Source organism: Galeopterus variegatus, unplaced genomic scaffold, assembly GCF_000696425.1.
Source record: "Galeopterus variegatus unplaced genomic scaffold, G_variegatus-3.0.2 Scaffold1089, whole genome shotgun sequence".
NCBI lineage: Eukaryota > Metazoa > Chordata > Mammalia > Dermoptera > Cynocephalidae > Galeopterus > Galeopterus variegatus.
Genome location: NW_007727200.1, coordinates 257,363 through 277,692, shown reverse-complemented (window position 1 = coordinate 277,692; position 20,330 = coordinate 257,363). Strand labels below are relative to the sequence as shown.

Genomic DNA, 20,330 nt, shown 5'->3' with positions numbered 1-20,330 from the left:
TTGAGGGCCTGTTCAGACTGGTAAGTTACATTTCCTTTAGGATGTTTTCCTCAGTGTAGGAGCCCCCAAGAGAAGTAATAAACTGGAGATGCCCTGCTAAAGTATGGAAGAGCCCACTGCCTTTAGGAGAATGATCTATATTCCCAAAGACCATTTAGCTGAAACTACGAGAACCATAGCAATGATTTCTCCAGAAAGGAGTGTGCAAAATAAGGCAGAAGGACACACAGATTGTTTTGAGAAAACATTGTAGGCTTTAAAAAACAGTCCCACTTTATTCAGAGAGCAGAAAGTTCTTCCTAGTTCCCTACCCCTTGATTTCAGGGCACCTTTGTGTGTGACTGACAAAGAACCTTTACATTATGGTTCTGGGGATGGGAGGAGAGAGGAAACACCTGTCTGGTCCAACAATGACTGTTCCTTGGACAGGAAGCCTTCTCTGAAAGACATTGCAGACCAGCTGCGGGAACTCTGTTTACATAAATGGAAATCAGCTTTATTGGAGGCTGAGTTTGAAATCATGATAAGCAACTCTGTATGTCTTTACCCTTCTGAAATACAGATTTGGTTTTAAGTGTTATGATTATTGTCTTGATATTCTTTTATTAGAAAATACATTCATAGGGCCGAGCCCATGGCGCACTCGGGAGAGTACGGCGCTGGGACCTCAGCAGCGCTCCCGCCGCGGGTTTGGATCCTATATAGGGATGACCGGTGCGCTCACCGTGCTCACTGGCTGAGCGCGGTGCGGCCGGTCTCAAAAGGACAAAAAGAAAAAAAAAAAGAAAAAAAAAAAGAAAAAAAAAAAGAAAAAAAAAAAGAAAAAAAAAAAGAAAAAAAAAAAGAAAAAAAAAAAGAAAAAAAAAAAGAAAAAAAAAAAGAAAAAAAAAAAGAAAAAAAAAAGGAAAATACATTCATGACTTTGTCAAACTCTTTAGATTACATAGGATACTATCTCCTCTGTGTAGTATTAAAGACCCTCCTCCAAATAAGAGGAAATCATTGAAAGAAGGTTTGGTTCTTTGTCTGGAAGTAATTCTGTTTTGATTGATGGTTAGGACAAAATAATCTTTAAAAAAATTTCATCCACTTCTGGTTTGTATTCAGTCAAATGGGCTTTTCTGAAGCATTGGTTTGACTTTTAATAATATTTTAACTTCTTTCAAGTGCACAGAGTTAAAAAGTACTAGGATAAAGGAAACAAAGTAGAGGTACTTGCTAAGTTCAATAAATCCCACACCCAGAATTTGATTTCTCTTTATTGAAGTGTTATTATATTCAGTCATCTTTATTACTTGCTGTTGTCTTCATGGGGCCCCTAACTAGCCTTAGCATAACTGCACTTCCAGGGGAATAGTTCTTGCCAGAGTCACTTGATATTGATAGGTTCATGTATTGAATTTATTTGTGATCCTTTTTTTTCCTGAAAGCTGGTTGTTGTTTTTCTTTCTCTCTTAGGTGGTAGTCGACACAGCACAGATAGAAAACAAAGAAGCCTACGCCCCCCAAATTAGTTTAGAAGGCTCCAGAATTGTGGTTCAAGTCCCATCCACATGGTAATGTGATTCTTACATTAACAGAAGCCTAAGCTGTGATTGAAGTTTGCACATTTTTGTTTTTTTTGCTTTTTTGTTTTTCTTTTTTTAATTGATTATTATTATTGTTGTTGTTGCTTTTGGAAGCTTGTACATCTTTGAAACAATTGTTTTATTTTGAACAAACCCCATGCTAGCTGACATGATAGGTCTTGGTACTTGTGCGAGTTTATGGGCAGCAGTGGTGTGTTAGTGGCATGTGTCACGATTATTGGTCTGTAATGAGGAAGCCTAGCTGTCTGAAAAATAGTCTCATTGACTGTAATGTAACTAAAGTGTTATATGCTCTTGGATCACAATAAGCAGTATTATCTTTTCTTTGTTACTGAGTCCATAACTTTTAAACATGGTATATCATTTTCTCTAAGTTACCCAGTGTTTCTCTAAAGGTAAGTAGAGAACATAGAATTCCTTCTTCTCCTTTGTCTATTCCAACTGCAGCCCTGATGATCTTGCACTCATTTCATTACACAACTAGTATCACTGCAAATCTGGGGACAAAACTGAGCCATTTTTAGTTATTTAAGTATAAGTTTAATTTTTAAAAATTTATTTATTTTATTTATTTTATTTTTTTTTGTCTTTTTCGTGACCGGTAAGGGGATCACAACCCTTGGTGTGGTGTCGCCCGCACCGCGCTCAGCCAGTGAGCACACCCGGCCCGTCCTATATAGGATCCGAACCTGTGGCGGGAGCGTCGCTGCGCTCCCAGCCCCATACTCTCCTGAGTGCACCACGGGGCCGACCCAAATTTTTAAAAATTTATTAATTTATGTTTTAAAAAAGCTCCAACAGGGCTGGCTGATTAGCTCAGTTGGTTAGGGTGTGGCCTGGTAACACCAAGGTCAAGGGTTTGGTTCCCTGTACCAGCCAGCTGCCAAAAAATAAAAAAATTTAAGAAGCTTCAACAAATCAGTAAGAAAATGGGCAAGGAATCTGAACAGGTTAGTCAGAAAGGAAGATGTGGTCAGCAAATTGATGATGAAAATTTATAACCTCACCTCATAATCAAACAAAGGCAAAGTAAAGAAACAATATGATGCCATTTTGCCCAGAATATTTGTAAATTGTTGTAGAATAACAATACTAAGTATCGTGACAATACTGGTTTGGACCAGACCACACAAATAGGCAAAGGGGTTGTGGAATGGAAAATAAATCACATGGGCTTACTGAAGATCAATTTAGTATATTAAAAGCCTAAAATAAGGGATATGGTCTCAGCAATTCCACATTTCCACCTGTAAGGATTTATTTTTGCAGTGTGCATACAGATTGAGCAATAAGGATCAGCATCATAGCTTTGTTAATAAACAGAAAAAATTAAACATATATGGAAGACATTTGCTATTAAAATTGTAATCTGGATGAATATTTATAGAGAAAATATTTAAATCATTTAAGTAGGAAGAGATAGAGATAATAAGGAACAAAGGCTCTGTTGGTACCTGTATGGAGTAAAGTGGTAGTTGACTAATACATACTATTAAACCTTTTATTGTTGAAATGTGAGAGTACAACGGTAGATTCTGCCAAAAGTGTTTAGAATGTGCTGAGTATTAAGTAAGGGTCGGCAGTTCACTTTGTGTCCCAAAACCTCCCTTCTTTGAGTACCCCCTACCAAAATTTAAATTCAGTTGTTCAGATGGTATACTGTGTCCTGAAACTAATGGTAATTTTTATACATATCTTCATTCCTATCAAACAATATATTAAAAGCTCACTTTTCTGTAAGATTTTTGTGTTCCTGAATTCTTAATTCATTTTTCCAGTTCCTCATTGAAAAATATTAAACTGATTAATTAGGGTTCTCATTTTGAAGAAAACAATTTGAACTTTTGTTTTGGATATTTGGGCAAATATAAACAGTTACTACTAAAATGGTTAAAACAGTTCAGTTTACTTCCAAAACTCTTTCTGTGTGGTTGATTTCTTTTGTAATTGATTGCACGTCCATGAAAAAGACCTTGTAGAGTATGATTCCTTACAGAGGCTCCCTCTGCTGACTGCTTTTGGTAATAATGCAAACTTTTAGTGTTTATTTCTTTCAAATTACAAAATATGTGCTTTTTGAGAAAAACGCAAACGGAAGTGATTGCTTTACTCCACCTTTGGAAAAATGATTTTGTTAGCAAAACAAGTCAAGAATTTATTATATGCTTTGCTTTTAGTGTCCAGCTGCCAGGTACAGTTTTTTCTAAAGTAATACCTTACATTTTTTAACTGTCATATTTTTTGTATTTAAGCTTTTTTCCAATAAATATTTACTGAATACCTACTGTATGCCAGACATTGTTCTGGGCTCTGGAAGGTTAATCATGAGCAAGACCAACAGGGTACCCCCATAGAGCTGACTTTGTAATGGATAGGGGGAGGAGATAGCTAATAAGTATAGGAGATAAGTTCAAACACTGGCAGGTATATGAAGGAAGTAAGAGTAGACTGAAGTTATATAATAGAGAATTATTGGTGTAGAGATGGGAGGAGACTGTTTTAGGTAGGGAGGTTAGTCAGGAAGGGCCTCTTTGAGGATATGACATTGGATTTGAGAGGAGCTTGCCATAGAGAGAGCAGATGGGGAAAGCATTCCCAGGCAGAAGTAACAGCAAATCCAAAGGCCTAAGGAGTGAACCGGCATGGATGGAGATGTGGTGATGGTGACAAAGAGGGGGATTGTAGAAGTCAAGACTTTCAGAGGCCTTGAGGGGATTGGGTTTTTATCTAAGAACAGGTAGAGGATTTTAAGCAAGTCTTGGTTATTTGTCAACAGAACAGGTTTAATCTCTTAAGGGCATTTTATTGATCAGCTCTTAAGACTGATGAATAAAATAAAAGTGCCAATTTGTTGACTTTTCAGAAAGAAATAATTATCACCAGGAACTGTAGTACCCCATTCTGCATGACAAGCAGATGCTCTCCTAGTGGGCAAACATATGACAAGCCAAATCACAACCTGAAGTCAGCATGGGAGCACAGGGCAAGTGTGTCCTGATAATCAGTAATTCCAGGCTGAAAGAACTGGCTGCACTGAACCTTGGCCAGGTTCATCAGCCAAGATTCTCTCCCTGGAGTTCAATGTCTGGTTGGGCACTGGCAGAGCTTGTCTTGTTGCTTGCGTTTTCCTATGTTCCTGAGGCTGGCCAGCTCTCATCCTCACAGATATATTTCTTCTCAAGCCAAACTCATGTTGGGGAGTACTGTTATCTCCATAGGGTGGCTTCACAAGTTTTGGTTTTACCATTTAACTCCTAAAGTGTCGAGGAACTGGCAGACAGTGTCTTTCTGGTGGACCTGTGTGGCTCAGACAACATTCCCCCTCAGAAAGGGCCTCTCGGTGGAGGTGCCCTGAATAGACAGTGGAGACCTGAATGGTGAAAAGCAGTTGGCCAGACAAAGATTTTGGTAAAGATGGTCCAGGCAAAGGCAGTAGCAAGACGAAGATCCTGAGATGTGGGCAAACCTATTCAGAGAACAAGACAAGGCCTTATGGCCAGGACAAGGTGGAGGGCCAGGACGCAAAGGGCCTTGAGGGCTGTGGTGAGGGGTTTAGATTTTATTCCAATCATGATGGGGATTAGAGGGTTTAAGCAAGGGAGTGATGTGATATGATTAGCACTATAGGACTTCACTCTGGCTGCTGTGTGAAGGATGGGCTTTGCAGGAACAGGAGTAGAGAAAAAGAAACCAGATGGGAACTTGGTTCTGAGACACAGGAGGTGGTAGTTTCTTGGAATAGAGTGGTAATAAGAGAGGTGGTGAGAAGTGCTTGGATTCAGAATATGTTTGGAAGAAGAGCTGTCAGGATTTGATGATGGATTGGATATAGGATAAGAGGAAACTAAAGATGACTTGTAGGTTTTGGCATAGACAGCTGTGTCATCTACTTATTGGAGACGTCTGTAGGAATCAGAGTGGCTTTTGATGGGGAGAAAGGGAATCAAGTGTGTGATCAGATTACCTTTGAGATGCTTATCAGGTGTACAAGAAGAGATGTCAAGTACACAGTTGGGTATATGAGAATGGAGTAAGGTCTCTGCTGGCTCTGGAGTAAGGTCTCAGCTAGCAAAGGAAATTTGAGAGTGTAGGGGATGGTCTATAAAACTGCAGGACCAGATGCAATACTCTAGGGAGAAAGAAGAAAGGCCCGGAGCACTACACCATACAGAGGTGTTAGGGGAGAAGAGCAGGAGGAGTCAGCAGAGGAGAACAAGAAGGAGTTGCCAGTGAGATAGGAAGAAAATTGAGCAAGTGTGGTGCCACCAAAGCCAAAGAAGACTGTTTCCAGGAGGAAAGAAACACTACAAAATGTTGCTGAGAAATTAACTGACCCTTGACTTTGGCAAGATCTAAGTTGTTTGATAAGAGCAATTTCAGTGGAGTTAGGAGATGAAAGGCCGATCAGAGAGGAAAATAGGAGGTAAGGAAGAGGAGGAGATGATGCGTTTTGCTAAGGGGAGTGAAGAAATGAGGCAGTATCTGGAGGGGAATGTGGGGCTAAGGATGAATGGTGAGGCTGGTTCGTTTGCCATAGGGAATATCACAGGGGAGCAGTGGGGTGAGTCCATGATCCTTGGGAAAGCAAGACGGAAGCATCCAGCACTCAGGTGGAGGGCTAGCCTGTGGCAAGAGCAGGGCACGTCCTGCTTGGACAGGAGGGAAGGCAGGATGTGTGGACACACTTGCAGGTGAGCTGCAGGTGAGAATTAGTGGTAAGGGGAGATAAAGTAGATCTCATCTGCTCATGTGTATTTTCCCAATTTAGTGAGAGTTGAGTTAGAAAAGAATGGGAGAGGTGACAAGGATATCAGAGCTTTGAGGAGAGGATGATGTAATTATCTTGGAAAGGGGTAAAATTAATTATAGGAAGGCCATGTTTGTTGGTTGCTTGAAATTTGTGTTGAATCCAGGTGGTGGACCATGAGGGTTTTTTTCCCTCCATTGACTCTCAATTTCTTAGGTACAGGTGTGAAGTGCTGTAGGGGAAAGGATGAGCAGGAGTGTTATTGAGAAGAGTTTGCAAAGGAGTAGATATTGTGCCAGACCATGGAATCTCATCAGGACAGAGAGGAAAGTCAGGGCCAGACCAGATGTTGGACAATGAGAGGGCATTAGGGCCCCTGGAAGGTGGCTGTCTTCAGCGAGTCCTTCTCTTCCTATTAAACAGACTCCAAACAGATAGAAATCCACGGAGACCTAAAAGGAAAACCGTTTTTCTCATACTTGCACAACACTTCTGACTCCAAATGTGTTCACACCAAGCAATTCAATTTTTTGCAGACACTGGGTATTCTACAATTTAGTTCTGACACTAACTACCCAGAGTTAGCACAAACAGGTTAAGGGCTCAGTTCCACAAGACTGCTCCCTACTTCAGACACCAATCACAAGTCCCAGGTTGTCATCTGTACTTCCGACCAACTGGCTATAAATTGGGAGTTCCTATAACCCCCTCCTCAGGTTTGAAAGTTTGCGATAATGGCTCACAGAACTCAGAGAAACGTTTACTGGTTTATTGTAAAGGATATTACCACAGATACAATGAACAGCCAGATGAAGAAGTACATAGGGCGAGGAACGTAGGAAGGGGCACGGAGCTTCCATGCCCTCTCCAGGTGTGCCCCCCTCTCAATACCTTGATGTGTTCAACCTGGAAGCTCTCTGAACCCCATAGTTTAGGGACTTTTATGGAAGCTTCATCATGTAGGCATGATTAACTCAGTTTAGAGCTCTCCCTGGAGGATGGGGGTTGGGTGGGGCTGAAAGTCCCAAGCTTCTAATCATGGATTGGTCTTTCTGGTGACCAGTCCCCATCCTGAAGCTATCCAGGAGCCCATCAAGAGTCATTTCATTAGAACAAAAGATACTTTTTTTTTTTTTCCTTTTTGTCTTTTTTCGTGACCGGCAACAGGATCACAACCCTCGGTGTTGCGCCCACACCTCGCTCAGCCAGTGAGCAGCCGGTCTGTATGTGGGATCCGAACCCTCGGCGGGAGCGCCGCCATGCTCCCAAGCGGTGCACTATAGCAGTGCGCCACCGGGCTGGCCTAAAAGATACTTTTATCATTCAGGAAATTCCAAGGAATTTAGGAGTTTTGTGTCAGGGACCAAGGTCGAAGACCAAATATCAAAACAAAACATGTTCCTAGCACCCCTGTCACTTGAGAAATTGCAAGGGTTTTAGGAATTCTATATCAAGAACTGTTGGCAGAGACCAAATACATATTTTTTATTATGTCACAAGACCCCAGGCCCTTTGCTTCCTCCTCCTTTTGTGGAGCAGTGAGCTCCAGTGTTAGCCCTATCATTCTCTAAATGTTCTTATAATTATTGAATTTTTATTAGGTGCCAAAAGTACATAAAAGTTGTAACCACTTCTACGAGGCCTACTTGAAACATCCTTGCAGAGAAGTATCGCCAAGACTAATGCAGCCTGGTTTGTGCCTAGGTGCCTGAAAGAAGACCCTGCTACCATGTCCCTGCTGCAGAGAAGCCTTGATCCGGAGAAGACCTTGGGTCTGGTGGACGTGCTGTACACAGCTGTGCTCGACCTAAACCGCTGGAGGGCAGGGAGGTTGGTGTCCTCACCACTCACTTGAATTGGCTGTGCGAGTGGTTTACATTTAGGTCCACACCCAGTGACTTCATATAATTTCACGTGTGCTTATATTACCAATAGTATGTCGGTCAATAAGGCAAGAAAGAGAACTTTGTGGTAACTTTTTTATTTTTGGCAGCTAGCCGGTACAGGGATTGAACCCTGGGCCTTGGGGTTATCAGCATCATGCTCTAACCAACTGAGCTATCTGGCCAGCTCTGGTAATTTTATTATTTTGGGATAGTTTCAAACCTGCAGAAACGTTACAAGAATAGTATAAAGAATTGCTCTATGCCGTTTACCCAGATTCCCCAATTTGTTAACATTTTTGCCTTCGTTTGTTTTATCATTTGAGAGTAAGTCCATCAAGAGGACTTTTAACCCAACTCATATTCTCCTTATGAACTAAGAGCAGAAAAATGTGTAGAAAATTTACTAATTATCCCTTGTGAAATTTATTTATATCTGAAAGTAGCTGAAGTAGTGACAGTTGCAAGATTATCTATTTGAGAATTGTTAACTTTAGAACGGGTAGGGACCTTAAACATCTAGCCATGCTCCCTCTCTCTTTCTTAACTCATGAACACACAGTGTGAAGTCACTTCTCCAGGGTTACACCAGCAGTCACCTGCCTCTGCTCCTACTCCATGCCCTTTCTATCTATAGGGCTCTCTTTTAGTACAGCCATCTGTTTAGACAACAGTGGTATATAGTGTCCCTGAGGCCTCTCCCCACCTCTTTTGCTATGTGGATTTGTCCATTATCCCTCTGCTGGATTTGCCTGGCTCTCAGTCCCTGTCCTCCAGGCACAAAGCTAGCCTCTGTCAGTTGCATCTCCCACTCTAGCCATGCTGTGCTCTCCTGTACTACAATTAGAGGGTTTCACTAAATCAAACTCCTCCGGCCAGAAACCTAATGTTGTAGTTTTCACAGCCTTGTGTTAGACACTGCAAATTATGTACTTTCAAAACCTGTGGGTAGCGCTGGCCGGTTAGCTCAGTTGGTTAGTGCATGGTGCTGTAACACCAAGGTCAAGGGTTCAGATCCACCAACCAGCTGCCAAAACAAAAACAAAAACAAAACCCCTGGGTGTTCATTTACTTATCTATAAAATAAGTGAACCTGATACCAAATAGTGAGGTGTTTCTTATTCTCAAAGTCTTTCTTAACTACAGACAGGTTCATTTCATTCTCCAATTTGTATATTACTACTTTTTTTTTTTTAACTATATTTCTGTTTAAATAGGGAACAAGCTTTACCCTGCATACAGATCCAACTTCAAAGGGAGATCTGTGATTTTGGGAATCAGGCTGACCTGCCTTCTGGAAATGGAAACAAATCTTCAGGTGGCTTGCAGAAGACATTCTCCAAACTGACATCCCGGTTCACCAAGAAAGCTTCATGTACCAGCTCTAGCAGCAGCACAAATTATTCCATCCCAAATACCCCTTCCAAAAATATCTTCATAGCTGGGTGTTCAGAAGAAAAGGCCAAAATGCCCGGTAATATTGATACAAGGTTACAAAGCATTTTGAACATTGGTAATTTCCCTAGGACTACAGACCCTTCACAGTCAGCTCAGAATTCCAATAATCCAATGGCCAATGGTTTTCTCATGGAGAGACGTGACAACTTCCTGCACGGGGATGATGGCAAGGACGAGAAGGGTATGAACTTACCAACAGATCAGGAAATGCAGGAGGTGATAGATTTTCTCTCAGGCTTTAACATGGGCCAGTCGCATCAGGGCTCCCCATTGGTGACAAGGCGTAATTCTGCTGCCACAGCCATGGTGACTGAGCAGAAGGCAGGAGCCATGCAGCCACAGCAGCCATCATTGCCAGTGCCCCCTCCACCACGGCCACCCCACACTGGGGCACACACGCCTCTGACGCCCCAGCCAGGACTGGCACCTCAGCAGCAGTCCCCAAAGCAACAACAACCCCAGGTCCAATACTACCAACACCTGCTCCAACCTATTGGACCGCAGCAGCCCCCACCCCAGCCTCGGGCACCAGGGAAATGGGTTCATGGCTCATCCCAGCAGCCAGCACACCCTGTTGGAGCAGGACTGTCTCCTCTTGGTCAGTGGCCTGGCATATCTGATCTCAGTTCTGACTTATACAGCTTGGGACTGGTGAGCAGCTATATGGATAATGTGATGTCAGAGGTTTTGGGACAGAAGCCACAGGGACTTAGAAATAACACCTGGCCAAACCGTGACCAAAGCGATGGAGTCTTTGGAATGTTAGGAGAGATTCTGCCTTTTGATCCTGCAGGTATGTGAGGCCTCCCCACCCCTCACCCCGTTTCAACATAAAATGTAATCACTGAGGATTTCATAGGGTCTGTCTGCCTGCCACAGCCTTACTTGTAGAGGTAAAATAACTTAATCCCCCCTTTAAGACCTTTTCTCACTGTCTGGAGGCAAGTATGGAGCAGGTGTAGCAATAGTGGGAAGCAGTGGTGAGAAAGAGGCTGGGTGAATGGAACCATTTTTCTCATTTTGTAGAGGACAGGATTGAGGCTAAGAGAAGTTACTTGAATGGCTTAAAGTCCTATAGGCAAGTGGGCTCCAATCTGGGCCCTCCCATTCCTGGTAACCAAGGCAGACAGCCCTTTGTGGAGTGTTTTTTTCTTGATTACATAGCCTGTTCTTGTGATTCTTTTTCACCCAAAGTCTAGGTCCTATGAAAGGTGGTAGGGCACCTTCCTGCTTTCACAGAGTACAGCTTCTCCTGGCCTAGACAGTGTGAAAGTACCACCAGAGTCATCTTAAGAAATTAGAGAAAGAACTTAAAAACAAAACAAAAATAAACTAGGAGGAGGAATTAAGGATAAAAGCCAAATCAAGCAAATTAAATATATATATAGTAAAAATTATAAATCTAAAAGAAGGATCTTGGGAAGACCAATAAAATAGGTAAATCAATTTATTAAGAGCCTGATTAAGAGAACATAGAGAAAATAAGAAAGAAAGCAAACAGACATAGGAGAAATTAAAAGCATTTTAAAAGATTACTACATATGACTGGATAGCAACATATTAGAAAACTGAGTGTAAAATGGATTCTTGCCTAGTAAAATACACATTGCAAAAATTACACCAAGAAGTGGAAAACCTGCCTAGATCTATTTCAGTAAAAGAGACTGGAAAGGTAATTTAAAAGCTCTTCCAGTGAAAAGGTACCAGGAACAGTTGGATTCACAGGCAACTTTTATCCAGTTTTTAAGGCATAGATAAATCTAAGTTATGTAAACTATTTTAGGCACAGTAAAAGAGAGACAGCTCCCCAGTTCACTTTTTATGAAACCAGCATAACATTAGCATGAAAACTTAATAAGGATTATTTTAACAAGCAAGCTATAGAGCATCTTACTTACATGGCTAGATGGGAGAAAATCTAGCAGTGTATCAAAACAGTAATAACTTACTAACCCCAGGGGCCGGCCCGGTGGCGCACTGCTACAGTGCGCCGCTTGGGAGCGCGGTGGCGCTCCCGCCGAGGGTTCGGATCCCACATACAGACCGGTTCCCGCTCACTGGCTGAGCGAGGTGCGGATGCAACACCGAGGGTTGTGATCCCGTTGCTGGTCCCAGTCCGGTACGGGCGCGACACTGAGGGTTGCGATCCGTTGCCGGACACGAAAAAAGACAAAAAGGAAAAAAATAATAATAATAACTTACTAACCCTGGTTTACTTCAGGGCTGTAAGGGTGGATAAAAATAAGGAGCTTTGCTACTGTACAGTAACCCAGTATATCAACAAATTGAGAAAAACTTATCAATAGATGCTATGAAGACATTTGATAGAAGACACCAGCAATTCTTAAATGAAACAAAAACCCCTCAAAGTAAAATATAAACAGAAGGAAATTTCTTGAATTTAAAAAAGACTATCTACCAAAAGCGAGTAGCAAATAGTGCCTTATATCATGAAAAAAAAAAACATTTCAGTTAAAATCGGGAACCAGGGCCGGCCCAGTGGCGCACTGCTACAGTGCGCCGCTTGGGAGCGCGGCGGTGCTCCCGCCGAGGGTTCAGATCCCACGTACAGACTGGCCACTCACTGGCTGAGCGAGGTGCGGGCGCAACACCGAGGGTTGCGATCCCGTTGCCGGTCCCGGTCCGGTGCGGGCGCGACACTGAGGGTTGCGATCCGTTGCCGGTCACGAAAAAAGACAAAAAGGAAAAAAAAAAAAATCGGGAACCAAACAGGGGCAATCGTTATCACCAGTAGTATGAAACTTTGTCTTGGACTTTCTAGCATATCAACAAGACAAAAACAAATGAAATAAGTAGTATAGGCTTTGGAAAATGATAGATTAAAAAGCACATCTTTTTCCTGGTAATAGAATTGGCACTCCTCTGCCCCCCTCAAAAAAGAAACCCCAAAACTTGTAGAATTAGTAAGAGAATCTGGTAAAGTGGGTAGATGTAGAATTTTTTCTCTAATTTAGCAAAAGGCATGCAGAAATGGAAAATATACTTCATTAAGGGAGAATACTGTGAAATATTATAAATAAGTGCAGCAAATATTTGTATACGTAAATAACCATCAGAAGAAGAGATTCCTTGCTAAAATACCCCAGTATCAAGTATTAAGGGAAGGAGATGTTTTCTTTCTTTTTTTTTTTATAAAGATGACCGGTAAGGGGATCATGACCCTTGACTTGGTGGTGTCAGCACCACGCTCTCCCAAGTGAGCTAACCGGCCATCCCTATATAGGGATCTGAACCTGTGGCCTTGGTGTTATCAGAACCGCACTCTCCCGAGTGAGCCACGGGCCAACCCTTGTTTTCTTTTGTTTTCTAAAAATTCCTCATACTGCTGCTTATGCTTTCTTATTCTTGCTTTCCTTGTGTGGATGGATGTGGGGAACCTTGTACCTTCAGCCCTGGGCCACAGGAAGGGTGAAGTGTTGCACCCTGCTATGAAAGAGTAAGCCCACATGGCTGCCACCAACTGGTGATAAATGGTCTCAATTGGTGATAAATGGCCTATACATTTTTTGACAGTCATATAACTAAATCGAGAGTGTATAAACAGTATTTGGCAGAATTTTACTATTTTTGACCTCCACTCAGGCCCTGACAACTCTTATGTTGTTAACTTACAAACCCTAATTTTTTCCTTCTGGGTGTTGCTTTCTGACCCTCAAGGTCTCAGTGTCGCTTCTTGCAGACCCCATCCTGAGGGTATAAGGTCTGCACAGACCTTTGTACAGATTAAGGAAGGACACTCCTCTGGACAGGTGAATTAGAGAAGGCACCTTCTTGGAGAGGACCAGTTAGAACACAGCACCCCCTCTGGACAGATGAACACAGCCCCTGGGGGCATGACTTGACTGAGATCAAGGCCTTGATTTCAGTCCCTACTCTTCCCTAGTATGGATGGCATAGTCTCATGCAGTGATCCTGTGACAGGGCCCTGAGAACAAGCTAATAATGAGATTGTGCCCTAGTATCTTTCAGTTTGAAGCTAAAAAGTATGCACTGCTGAGACATATTTAGTTTGTGATCCATAGATACTTTCCTGCCATATCTTTTTGTTTGATACTTTCTCTAAATGCCATTTCTGCCTTTTTTTCCCCTACTTGTACTGCTCTGCATATATCTTTATTCGGGTCTTTTTTTTTTTCCTCATTCAGTTCTATACAGTATGTTTCCAGCCACCTCTTAACGTGTTCTTGAATTTCATCATATTCTTTGCCACTCTTATCTTCAGACTGAATGAGGAAGTCTGTTGTTCACTATCCAGGAAAATACTGGATCAAAGTTTAGCTCAAGTGGGAATGGCATATATCCTCTATTAAGCTGACCCTGATGCTTTGGTAACTTTCAGGTTATCAGTTGACCAAAGTCATCAGCTGATTTTCTAAGTTGTGAGATAATGACTCTAGGTACATAGCACCAAGACATTGGAAGACTGAAAAGTAACTAGTATTTGTCTTTAAAATTTAGTCATGGATAAATCAAACCTTTTTTCTCTCTTTCTGTCTTTTACATTCAGCCTGCCTCTATCCTAGGCATAACCATTCCTGACAGTCCCTGCATACACCATACCCCAACTTCAGACCTATGTGCTAAAAGCCCCATCTCACTGTAGCAGGGTGCTGGGCATAGCCTGTAACTAACTCTGTGAGGTACAAGCCTGGCAGCTCCTCACCATTTTTCATTGTGTGTGTGACCAGCACATTCTCAGAGAGTAGGAAAGGAACCAAGAAGCCAATTTGGCCCTAAACCCTGTTTGTTTCTTTGTCTCAACACAGTGGGCTCAGACCCAGAGTTTGCACGCTATGTGGCGGGAGTGAGCCAGGCGATGCAGCAGAAGCGGCAAGCCCAACATGGTCGCCGTCCAGGCAACCCCCGGGGCCACTGGCCGCCCATGGACGATGCCCATCGGACATGGCCTTTCCCAGAGTTTTTCACAGAAGGGTGAGTGTCACATATGGCAGGGAAGCTGGGATTGGGACCTGGGTGCCCCCCATTGGGCCTTTGAGAAAGGAGGCTCCTTTGTTCATTCTTGTTAGGTAGTTCAATTCCAAGTCCCCACATGAGAGAGTGATATGTTGTTACATCTTCAGAGAGTCAGAGCTTTATGACTTGACTGTAGGATCCCAAGTGGCTCTTATGTGTCCCTGTGAACACACTATTTGTATAAATTCATGATTTTCAAGACAGATTCTTCAGTCCTAGACGAGGATCTTATTGGATGGTGTTTGTGAAGTATTTGCATTTATGTTTGTTTGTGGCTGGCTGGTAAGGGGATCCAAATGTTTGATCTTGGCATTACAACACCACAGTCTAACCAATTGAGCTAAACGGCAGGCCTATTTGTGTGTTTAATAGTCTATATACTAAAGTATAGTCTGTGGCTGTGATACCCATAAAATATAGAGTGTGGCGTGATACCCATATGATTTATGGAATGCTATTATTATAGCCTACAAAAAGTAGAGGTATATGGTTCAGATTCCAGTGTATTGAGAGATTTGTGGATTTTTATCACAAAGATACCTGGGGATTTTTCACATCCCATATTGCTACCTGATTAATACATCTGGACAGCTAAAGAACATCACCACTTTTTGTTTTCTGTGAAATAAATTTCAGGTTGGTCGAAAGGTAGTAACTTCAATTGATTGTTCACAGTCAATTAAGATCGAACTCTGTTCTCCTCTTACCCCCTTCTCACTACTGCACTCAACTATCTTAAAAATAAGCAAAATAAAATAAATTTTATTTACAAACCACAGGCTTCTGAGAGGGATAAAAGGAAGTGATGAATATGTATTACTTTTGAAATAAGAGAATGGAGGAAAACCTCACGTTTTGGGGAGGGAGAGATTAAAGACCACTATTTGGTTATGAGCTGAGTGCAGGGTTAGGACTTTTCTTTTGGGGCCTGGGTGGAGCTGGCCAGCGTCCAGGCTGGCTGCAGGAGGCCTGGGACTAGTTTCTCTCTTTGGCTTTCAGGGATGGCCTGCACAGCGGCTGGTCAGGTACTCAGGGAGACTCGGCCAGCTCGAGTGATGAGACATCTTCAGCCAATGGCGACAGTTTGTTCTCCATGTTTTCGGGGCCTGACCTTGTTGCTGCTGTCAAACAGAGAAGGTATGAAGAAATTTCTAAACCAAGGAAGAGGAGAGAGGGACATGTGAATGTGACCCACAACTTATTCCTCTGGGAAAGTCAGGAACCCCATTGCTCCCATCCTGCCTTGTATCAGAGAGGTAGGGGGGTTCTTCCAGCACTGTCTGACTGATGGCCTCTAAAGAGAATCTTTAGGAGGTGTTTTCCACAGGGAAGAGCTAGGCTTATCTTGTGAGGCCTCTGTGGGGCCTCCACAAGGCTTGTAGCCCAGGTAACTTAATGTCGGGTTGAGTTTATGCTGGCAGAACAGTCTTGTGGTAGCCCCAAATACCAGTATGATAGGCAAGGGAGGACTTAGGAGATGAGTCTGCCAGTGCTGGTCTGTGCCTTTTAGCAGACATACCTTTCTGTGGTAGAACAGGGCCAGGGTAATTAACTTCTAATCTGGACTCACCAATAGGCTTTGCAACTCCACACAAGGGCCTGTCCCTCTCTGGCCCTCACTTTCTTTGTCAAAGGTGGTACTAGATAAAATGATCTCTGAATGGTATTTCAAAGTTGAAAAAATAGTAATGTAGCATATTTGGTTCTAAGAAGGTTTCAAAAGTAGTCATAAAAACTCAAATGGGCTGTGAAATAAAAGAGGAATTTGGTTAGAAAGAAGTGGAGATGCTGCTGTGGATATGAGGAGGCAAGTATAGAGGTGGCAAACTAAGGGACACAGGCAGGAAGGGAGAGCATGCAGGGCACCAAAAGTCATGCTGTGGAGTGGGAAGGTCACATGGCCCTCATGGGACCGGGTGAGGCTTCATTGGATAAGCAGTGGGGAACAGGAAGGGTACTTGAGTTAGGATACACAGAACAGTAATGGTAGTGATAACAGTGATCACTAACCTAAGTTAGGGTGCTTTCTGTATGCCAGGCCCAGGGCTAAGCACTTTACGTACATTTTCTCACTAATTCTCACAACGATTGTATTCATAACAAAGACTGGGTGGCTTAAACAACAATGTATTTTCTCACAGTTCTGGAACCAAAAAGTCTGAGATCAAGACGTTGGCAGGGTTGGTTTCTTCTGAGGTCTCTCTCCTTGACTGTGGATGGCTATCTTCACATGGTCATCCCTTGGTGTGTCTGTGTCCTAATCTTCTCATAAGTCATATTAGATTAGGGCCCAGCCTAATGACCTCATTTTGACTTAATCACATCTTTAAAGGCCCTATAGTTCTTAATACAGTCACATTCTGGGGTACAGGGGGTTAAAACTTCAACATATGAATTTGGGGGGAGACACAATTCAGCCCTTAACAACCACCTTATAAGTACTATTTTACCACCAATTTACAGCTGAGGAAACTGAGGCTCAGAGAAGTTAAATTTATTCATTCATTCATTCATTCATTCAGTGGTACCTATTATGTACCAGGCACTGGTGGTATAGCAGCAAACGAAACAAAGTCCTTTTCCTTGTGGAACCTGTAGTCTAGTGAGGGAAGGCAGATATGAAAAAAAAAAAAAAGTTGCATTAGGTGCTATGAACAAAAATAAAGCTGGGTATGAAGGTAGAAAATGTAGGAATCAGGTGGATTTTCTAGTTTCAGGCAGGTAGTCAGGGAGGCCTCTGATGAGCAGGGAGGTGAACAAAGTGAGTTAGCACCTGGTAGGGAATTGGCAGTGGGATATGTATGAGAGGGAAGATTCAAGGATGGTACACAACTCTTTTAGCCTGAGCTTTTGCACAAAGCGGTACTATGAGCTGAGATGGGAGGACTGCAGGAGGAGCAGGTTTGAGCCAGAGGTGGAGTAGAAGTCTTCTGTTTTAGACATATGGCTAAATAGACACCTAAGAAGTTACGTAGTCTAGCACCATCTCTGCAGAGACTGCCATCTGCATGAAGGAGTTACTGGCTCCTGGTCCTGCTACATCCTGCTTTTTTCATTAAACGTTGTAACAGAAACTTTTTCATTTTATTAGTAAAACTAATGGGCTTTTAAGTCACATATTCCCAGTGCATAGTAAACACTCAGTCTGTATCTATTGAATAAATTAATAAAAAGGCAAAGCTGGTAGACTCAGCAGTTGAGAAAAGCCACTGCCTGTCTCCATGCCTGCCACCCCCACCCCATCACCTGTGCTGGCTTTGCAGGACTGGATCATTTTATGCTGACCCTCCTTATTCTTCTGATTGCAATGGACCCAAGGCCTCCTCATCTAGAATTAGGGCCCAGAGACACCAAAGCTAAGCAACTAGGGTGTCCCCTGGAGGAAAGCTGGGCAGGAAGTCACATGATCACTGCTCTGAGCTTTTGGTTCTTCCAGGAAACACAGCAGTGGAGAGCAGGAGACCAGCACGCTGCCCTCGCCGCCTCTCCTTACTACAGTGGAAGACATGAACCAGGTATTGAGGGCTGGCTCTGTGGATGCAGACCATGGTCAGGGGGCCAAGGTTTCAGTTTTAAGAGGGCCTTAAAGTAATGAGGGGGGTCTTCTTTGTGTCAAATAATGTTTTTTCTCATGATTTAGTCTGATGATTAGCTATCTCAGCTGACTCACAGCCACTTGTAGAGAGAGCTACAGGGCTGTGCTGTCCAGTATGATAGCCACTTGCCAGATGTGGCTATTTCAATTTAAGTTAACTAAATATAAATAAAAATTCAGTTCCCCAGTTGCACTAGCCAGATATAGTGAGTGGCTACTGCGTTGGACAGTGCAGGCACAGAACATTGCAAGAAGTTCTATTGGACAGGGCTGTGGGCAGGGGTGTGGCTCTCACCTTGCCTCCTAATTGGGAGTAAGGGCCAAAGATCTGAAGAGGTGGGAAAGGATGATAAATCACCAGAAATGCCACTAAGAATCTTTTTCTGTCTCTCAGGATAACAAAACCAAAACGTGGCCACCCAAAGCACCCTGGCAACACCCTTCCCCGCTGCCCAGCACACTGCCTAGTCCAAGTGCACCACTCTATGCAGTCACCAGCCCCGGCAGCCAGTGGAATGACACCATTCAGATGCTGCAGTCCCCTGTGTGGGGTGCGACCAGTGACTGCAGTGCCACCTCCTTCACCTATGTGCAGACCCCGCCGCAGCCCCCACCCCCACCAGCACACAAGGCGACACCCAAGGGCTTCAAGGCCTTCCCTGGGAAGGCTGAGCGCAGGCCAGCCTACTTGCCACAGTACTGACCTAAGGCCAGCCTGCCTGCTTTCCCAGAGCTGTTGGGGTGAGTGTACCTGCCCCAGGGCTGACTAGCTGACACCAGCGCCCCAGAGGACCAGTGCACCCCATCCCATGGAGGGTTCCTTGGGGTGGGCGTAGTTGGCAGCTCCAAGCCTTTAAGGCCTGCTTTCTCAAACTTTAGGGGCACCAGACCCCCTGGAGAGCCAGCTGAAGATGGAGGATTCTGACCCTCAGGGGGATGCTGGAGGATCTGCATTTTTAATAAGAACCTCAGGTGATTCTGATGCAGGTGGCCAAAGGCCACACTTTGAGAAACACAGTTCTAGGGTTTTTAGTGCTGCTGTGTGTTGGGAAGGCATCAGGCCTGAAAGCTGAGAGCAAAACTGACCATTCTTCTGAATCCCTCTCCTTCCTCCTTAACACATTGGGTGATGAGCACACCAATCACTGTATTTTATAGCTATTTTTCATGTAGGTTTTTAGTTAAAACATCTCCTGCCTAAAATGTAATGAGTATTTTAAGGAAACAGACGTGCTGGCTGGAGGTTTGTTCAACACTATTTTTATTTAAGCTTATACAAAACAGGCAAAGTATAGCATATTTGTGATCAGAAGCAGTCACCTTGGTTTTCTGTGGGTAGGCAGCCCCTCTTCACCCCAGTGGCACCCAGTGGGGTGCAGCCTTTACCAGATTTACAAAAACAAGACTGTAAATCTGATGTTGGAGGCATACTCCTGACATGCATGCAGATGAGCCAGCTGGCTGCAGCCTCTGTGCAGAATAAAGCTGCATCCTCTGTGCAGAATAAAGCTGCACCTGCTGCCCTCAGACCCTTCCACGTGTGGCCAGAGGCATTGACACAGTCCTCAGAGAGCAGGCAGTGGTCAAGGGGCTGCACAGAGACACCTGCACTTGAAACTACAATAACATTCGCGAGCTGGCTCAGAAGACAAACCAATTAAGATGTAGGTAGGAAATAATTTAAAGTCTTTTTAAAAAAAATCCACCTCATTTTCAGTTAACATGTGCCATTAAGTAGATAACATCCTGTGGATTTAGGAATATTTTCTAGCCAGAATGGATCCAGAAGAATTGAATGGTGCTTAAATTGAGAAATAATAATAAATATATCTATATAGAGTAGACATATCCCACTGTATATTAATTGAGGTTACAGAAAGTTCTTTATATAAAACTTATTTAAATTTTTCATATTTCATCTTTGAAAAAGTCTAATTGAGAAAAATCCATAATATTTTCTGGTATGAAAGTTTGACAGTATTAATATTTTTTTTTATATTTTCTTAAATCATTAAACCATTTTAATATATGTTAACTACTAATAAATGGTTTATTCTTTCTAA

The 20,330-nt window shown here is 43.0% G+C and overlaps 1 protein-coding gene across 1 annotated transcript in view; it reads left to right on the top strand.

Annotated features, from left to right (window-relative positions):
* KIAA0355 (KIAA0355 ortholog) overlaps positions 1–20,330 on the top strand; it is a 45,911-nt gene extending 25,581 nt beyond the window's left edge. The window contains exons 7-13 of the mRNA XM_008574705.1: positions 1,459–1,556; positions 8,041–8,166; positions 9,437–10,470; positions 14,465–14,630; positions 15,672–15,809; positions 18,109–18,187; positions 18,662–20,330. Coding sequence (XP_008572927.1) covers positions 1,459–1,556; positions 8,041–8,166; positions 9,437–10,470; positions 14,465–14,630; positions 15,672–15,809; positions 18,109–18,187; positions 18,662–18,970 — 1,950 coding nt within the window. The 3' untranslated portion in view covers positions 18,971–20,330. The remainder of the gene's footprint in view (positions 1–1,458; positions 1,557–8,040; positions 8,167–9,436; positions 10,471–14,464; positions 14,631–15,671; positions 15,810–18,108; positions 18,188–18,661) is intronic.